Here is a 7,393-nt window from a genome sequence, read left to right as displayed (position 1 = left end):
CCAAGGTATTTTTCATCTACTTTGCCTTCAAGTCCTTGCCTATTCATCTACAACCATTATGGTCAAATTATGTCACACCAATTACAAGTTTACAAATGTGTGTCTATTCATTCTAAAAACAAAATTGCAAAGGGAAACTACACTAACTAACCCTATTTACTAGTCTAATACTAACTCTTAACACTTTTTTAATGTTTCTCACGTTTTTATCCTTATTTCCATGTGAAATGAGTAAGTTACCCTTATTAACATTGGGCTTCTTCCTCCCTTTTCCCATTTCTTTTTCAGCTACCATCCACCATCTCATTCGCCATTTCTTCTCACCATTTATTACTCCTCACTATTTATTCTTTGAAATATTCATTTATAGGTTATGTGTGTCTTATTTAATAGTTCATATGGAAGGCTGAAAATTTTGTGAAAAAAGTTGATTTTTATGGTGAGATGACCAAGTTCCAATTGATTTCTATAATTTAGATTATTGGGTTCACACACAATTTACACATGGTTCACACATCATTTACACATTATTCACCATAAATTCAGAACATGGTTCACACACCATTCACACCAAATTCACACATGGTTCACACATCATTCACACATTGTTCACCATAATTTCGGAACATGGTTCACACATCGTTTACACACTATTCACACAATATTCACACTGAAATCACACATGGTTCACACATCATTTACACATTGTTCACCAAAAATTCAGAGTATCGTTCACACACTATTCACACCAAATTCACACGAAATCACACATGGTTCATACATCATTCACACATCATTCACCATAAATTTGGAACATCGTTCACACACTATTCACACAAAATTCACACACTGTTCACACCGAAATCACACAAGGTTCACACCAACTTCACTTCATACATGGTTCACACTCAATTCATACCACAATCACACATGGTTCACACCAATTTTACACATGGTTCACACTAAGTTCACTCATTATTCACACCAAATTAAACACATAATTCAAATAGTTAGAGCAAAGTTAGAAATTTAACCAAAGTCCGAACCTTACCTTCTTCTAACATGTTTCCAACCACAGCCATCAAATCTCAAAGCATCAATGTGGTTGTGGTTGGAAACATGTTAGAAGAAGATAAAGTTCGGACTTTGGTTAAATTTCTAACTTTGTTCTAACTATTTGAGTCATGTTTTAATTTAGTGTGAATAATGAGTGAATTTAGTGTGAACCATGTGTGAAATTGGTGTGAACCATGTGTGATTGTGGTGTGAATTTAGTGTGAATCATGTATGAAGTGAAGTTGGTGTGAATCAATTGTGATTTCGTTGTGAACAGTGTGCGAATTTGGTGTGAATAGTGTGTGAACGATGTTCCGAATTTATGGTGAATGATGTATGAACCATGTGTGATTTGGTGTGAATATTGTAAGAGTAGTGTATGCTTATAAATGATTAGTGTAAAACCACGTATAAATGTGTGAAACGTATAACAAAAATAATGATAAGAGAAAGACAAACCAAGAAAGGAAATGGAACATAAGAAAATGACAAAAAAGAAGAATAAATTATAATAGATTGTTTATCTCTGTGTTAAAATCCTCATTGTTAGTGTTAGATTATTTTGTATCAAAGACCAAAATTTACTATTCATAGAAAAATAATTGCCCGAAAAAGAACATATTTTGGGTCATTGTAAGTCCATCTAAGGTGTATAGATAATAATTTAGAGTTAGAAAAACAATATATATCCAATATAAAATATGCATCAAATTCTCAAGAAAAAAAAATATCCATCAAATTATATTCATGTTAAAATTTGAAAGAAAAAAAAACTTAAAAGAAAAAGCCTCATTTTTATGTTTATCTACGGTCTCGAATTTTCTCGGGCCAACCCTAGATGTATATTGCATTCAATGATATTGTTTTTGTTTTTTATTTATTAATTACATTGTTTATATATTACTATCTTAAAATGTGGGAGAGATATTGAACCTATAACCTTATGAAATTAACTAAGCTAAGTGTAGAACCACTCGTGATTTTTTGTTAAGTATAGTTGTAGTCTGTACTAAAATTGGCATACAATATTACTACTAGTGCCTCAATATTTTTCAACTGTGGTAGTTAGGACTGTACATTGGTTGGTTTGGCCGCGTCATAACATATTTTAAGTAACCCAATGTAGATGTTGGGTTGCAAATATCTACCTGTAACCCACCTAAATAAGAAAAAAAAAATTAACCCACCCAATGATTTTGGCGGTTTGGTTGGGTTAACATGTTTAAACCATTCTTTAATATTTTTTTTTTGTTTTCAAATAATCAAATTCAATAAATTAAAAGTATAATATACATTTTTCCAGATTAAAAATATTATATTCTAAATTCATTGTTAAAAAATATAGGGTTTCATTCCTTTTATTTATTTTAAAATAATTTATGTAATATTATATACGATATATATGTGTATAAAAAAAATCTTAATTGATTTATCTTTTATTTGGGTGGGTTGAAATATTTTCTAAGCCGTTCAATTATTAGATTGAGTGGTTTGAATTTTCGTTAGACTATCTGAATTGCATTATTTACTAGTTTATTCTGTTTAGTTTCGATGTGTTATTCGGGTTTTACGGTTTGCGAAAATTATTCAACAAGCCTTGTGGCAGTAGCATCTCAAAGTTTGGAAAAATTAATACATGGAACCTATATAGTACTGTAGGATATTAACAATATGGTATTGTTAGTATTGACTAATGAACACGACCAAACCAACCCCACGTGACTAACTAGTACACCCCGGGTGGGGCCCATCTTAATTCATTTCAATGTTTAAAATCAAGTAAAAATCCAAATAATGATATAATTAAGAGAGTATTGACAAAATTAAGTAAAAGAATGGAGAAATAGACAGATTTATGATAGTTAGGACTGGGTCAAGAGTCAAAAGTCAATACATGGATGGAGGACGAGGAGGAGGAGGATCGCGGCAACAAACTTCTATTTAAAGTCTCTTAGAGCAATTACAATGCTCGTTGCCAAAGATATGACTTATTGACTTTTTCTGACAGACAACCAAATATAAAGATGGCTTACCATTGGAGACAAAAGTAGCTTATTAATTTTTTTTTTAATTATACATATATATATTATATATAAGAAAATGTATCCGTTGGTAATATATTAAACGGTAATATCGAAAATGTATCCGTTGGTAATATATTATATATAGGAAAATATATCCGTTGGTAAAAAATAGTGATATATTAAAAAAATTTATTCTATAAATACTCATTTATTTCATTCAATTTTTACACCATTATATATATTTTCTTCCAAATTATCAATATCACAAAATTTCTTTTCTTATCAATGGATTCCCAAAATTCTCAAAATTTTCCAAATTCTCCAAACACCAACTCCCAAAATCTAAATTTTCAAAATTCATCATTTTCTCCACATACCAATCCCCAAAATCCAAATTTTCAATATTCTCATTTCAATCAAAATTTTCAAAATACTCCCTCTACTAATCCTCAAAATCCAAAATTTCAATATTATCAATTTAACCAAAGTTTTCCAAATTCTCAAAATTATCCCATGTCCTCTTATCCTTACCAAAATTTTGGCTCTATTGAGACACCCCAACAAGCTCCATTCTTCACACCAACAAATTCACTACCATATGCATTTCATATGCCTTCCCTACACCAACCCGAAATTGTTTTAAGAAATTATAGGCCAAGTATGGAAAAGTCTAGTATTGATTTGAATCGTGAAACATCATCGACATCTATCTCTGAAACCCAACCTGAACATAGTGTTGAAGGGTTGGAAAATGTAGTTCTACACAATGAAGATGAATCAAGGCATAAATGTAAAGTCAAATGGAGCAAGGAAGCCACTATACTTCTGATAAGTGGATGGCTTAATACATGTAAGGATGCCATTGTGGGGAATGACCAGACTTCTACACATTTCTGGGCTCGAATCGCAGATTACTTCAACACCAACCAAAAAGGTGAGCAAGCAAGGACTGGAAGGCAATGCAAAGACCATTGGAACAAGATGAATCAAAAGGTGGCGCAATTCAATGGATTTTATAAACGAGTTCAATTAGCACATCACAGTGGTTGGTCTGATGAGCAAATTCTTGAGAATGTACATCAATTGTACAAATCTGAAAATAACAACTCAAATTTTCTGCTTGTGGACTGTTGGAGATTGCTAAAGGATGAGCCGAAATGGAATACAATGTACCAACCAAAAGGTGGTAAGAGAACAAAGGTGTCAGATACAGGGGCATTTACTTCTTCATCCAATGCAGACATCAGTGATGATGAAGTACGTGAAGTGCGCCCTACTGGCCAAAAGGCAGCAACGAGAAAAGGGAAGGAAAAAAAAGACACACATGCTAGATTTATAGAGATTAGTGAACGGAAAGCATCTGCATTGGAGAAATTGGTGGCGATAAAGGAGAAAGAGGCGACGATAAAGGAGAAAGAGGCAGAAGATAATAGGATGACAAAATTCATGGATTATCTCATCATGGACACGTCGCATATGACTCATGAACAAAAGAAAGATCATGAAAACTTGTGTACTTATATTAAGAATAATATCCTGAAGTTGTAATTGCTATGTATTTTTATCAACCGCATTATTATGTATTTTATTTTATTTAAATAAATTATCCTTTATGTTAACGGCTATATTTTAACAGCTATATTTCAACGGCTATATTTTAACGGCTATATGTTAACGACTATATTTCAACGACTACATTTCAACGGCTATATGTTAACGGCTACATTTCAACGACTATATTTTAACGGCTACATTTCAACGACTATATTTCAACGGCTATATTTCAACGACTATATTTTAACGACTACATTTCAACGGCTATATTTTAACGGCTATATTTCAACGGCTATATTTTAATGGCTACATTTTAACGGCTACATTTCAACGGCTATATTTTAACAGCTACATTTTAACGGCTATATTTTAACGACTATATTTAAACGGCTACCATGTCTATAAATACCAAATTTCAATATTCCTTTTACTCAACTCTCCATTCAATCATTCATTTTACTATTTCATTCATCTTTCATTCCAAAATATCATATACTCTAAGTTCAACAATGGATTCGCCAAATTCTCCGAATCCATACGACAATATGAGTCTAGAGGATATCATAATTGCAGAGTGTACTGACGATCATGATGATCAATATTTCAAAGCGCTCATGGATGGGGGTAGCTCAACAAGACAAGGAAGAAAGAGAGCCCACATTGATAGAGGTCATGCAGAAGGACACCAACGTTTGTTCGATGACTACTTTTCTGATGAACCGGTGTATAAAGAATATCAATTTCGAATAAGATTTAGAATGCGTAGACATGTATTCCTACGCATAGTGCAAGCTCTAGAAAATCATTCAGAGTATTTCCATACGAGGTTTGATGCAGTCGGTAGAAGGGGGCTTTCGCCATTACAAAAGTGCACCGCTGCTATGCGAATGTTGGCATATGGAGCGCCTGCCGATTATGTTGATGAGTATGTTCGAATTGGTGAAACTACCGCTATTGAATGTCTAGTCAATTTCGTTCGAGGAGTGAATGATATTTTTGGGACCGAATATTTAAGACGGCCCAATGCTGGGGACATTCGTCGCTTACTTCAAATAGGGGAGGTGCGTGGTTTTCCAGGCATGTTGGGAAGCATTGATTGTATGCACTGGGAATGGAAAAATTGCCCAGTTGCATGGAAAGGAAAATTCACGCGAGGTGATCACGGCAGGCCAACAATCATGCTCGAAGCAATTGCATCACAAGATCTCTGGATATGGCATGCATTTTTTGGTGTTCCGGGATCCAATAATGATTTGAACGTGTTAAATCAATCCCCATTATTCACTGAAATCTTACAAGGGCAAGCTCCAAGAGTTGAGTTTACAATAAATGGCACACAATACAACAATGGGTACTATCTAGTAGATGGTATCTATCCAGAGTGGGGTGCATTTGTTAAAACTATCCCACTACCTCAAGGAGAGAAAAGAAAATTATTTGCTCAATGCCAAGAAGCGGTACGTACAGATGTTGAGCGAGCATTTGGAGTACTTCAATCTCGTTTTGCTATTGTACGAGGACCAGCACGTTTTTGGCAAAGAGATGTTCTCAAAGATATTATGTATGCATGCATCATATTGCACAATATTATTGTCGAGGATGAAAGAGATGCATATGAGAGTTTGGTTGATTTTAATTATGATGATGGCCCTACAGACACCCCAACAGTTGAAGTATTGCATGGACCTATTTCAGACTTCCCGACAATGCTGCAAAGAAATGCTGAAATTCGTGATAGAAATATTCATCGCAATCTTCAAGCAGACTTGGTGGAACACATATGGTCAAAATTTGGAAATCATTTTAATTAGTTTTTTTTTAATTATGTTAGATTGATTAATTACGATTATGTCATTTTATAAGTTTTTTTTTTTAAATTTAGTCTAATTTAAATATCATGTACTATTTATTTATATTAATATATGAATTTAAAAAATTTAGTATGATAATATTTATAATTATAAAATGATATATTAAATAATAATATGTGGGGACCATGGTTGACAATTTTTAGGGTAGCTTGCATTGGAGTATTTTTAAGAAATATGTTGCCAAAAGTGATGTGGATGAGAAAGAAAATAAAAATTATATTCTTTTTAATTGATTTAGACATTTTAGACAATGCTGGAGTAGTTTGCATTGGAGATGCTCTTAATTATCTTATACACGTGGCCTGAAGGGACGGACCCTACAAAATTCATTCATACTCCCACGTTGACCGAGAGTTCTAGTGAGATGAGGGAGAGGAGAGTAGTCAACGACCCTTTCTTCTCTTGCTCCCTTCCTTTTCTTCTAAGTATTATTATAAGACACCTTATGGTCCCCTTTGTAATATTCTTCTTTTCTAGGCTGGCTTGATATATCATTTGTGACATTGTTTAGTGTTTAAAATCTTAAATACAAATCTAATCACTTTTAGTGTGATTATTAATTTTTGAATTATGCTGAAAATTTCAGGATGATTATACAATTGATATAGTCCTCGTATTCTAAAAGTAATAATTAGAGTAGTCTTAATGCGGGATGCTTCACTCGTTACTCAAAGACTAGCAACAACACCTTTGTTGCTCAATGCATTGAAGGCACATGAGCCCCACAAGATTTTGGAGTATGTACTGTCGTAACTTTTAATAAAATTTTATGCAAAGATCTAATTTTGTGTGGTTGCTTTATTTTTTAAAGTGCTATCGCGGTTAAAATATTCAAATATTTTTCATTGTTATACTTTAATACTCAAATATTTTTTTATGGTATAATAT

At 33.0% G+C, this 7,393-nt stretch overlaps 1 protein-coding gene across 1 annotated transcript; it reads left to right on the top strand.

Annotated features, from left to right (window-relative positions):
• Positions 1-3,740: 3,740 nt before the first annotated feature.
• LOC133799658 (uncharacterized) lies at positions 3,741-6,466 on the top strand. Its single transcript, XM_062237657.1, has 2 exons — positions 3,741-4,621; positions 5,137-6,466. The coding sequence occupies exons 1-2, from the start codon at positions 3,741-3,743 to the stop codon at positions 6,443-6,445; spliced, it is 2,190 nt and encodes a 729-aa protein (XP_062093641.1). The 3' UTR covers positions 6,446-6,466.
• The last annotated feature ends 927 nt before the right edge of the window (positions 6,467-7,393 follow it).

Source organism: Humulus lupulus, chromosome 9 (genome assembly GCF_963169125.1).
Source record: "Humulus lupulus chromosome 9, drHumLupu1.1, whole genome shotgun sequence".
Classification (NCBI taxonomy): domain Eukaryota; kingdom Viridiplantae; phylum Streptophyta; class Magnoliopsida; order Rosales; family Cannabaceae; genus Humulus; species Humulus lupulus.
This window is presented reverse-complemented; position numbering and strand designations above follow the sequence as displayed.

Coding starts and splice junctions, on each gene's coding strand:
- LOC133799658 (XM_062237657.1), top strand. CDS start 3,741: ATGGAAAAGTCTAGTATTGATTTGAATCGTGAAACATCATCGACATCT. Junction 4,622..5,136: donor ATTAAGAATAATATCCTGAA/GTTGTAATTGCT, acceptor ATATACTCTAAG/TTCAACAATGGATTCGCCAA.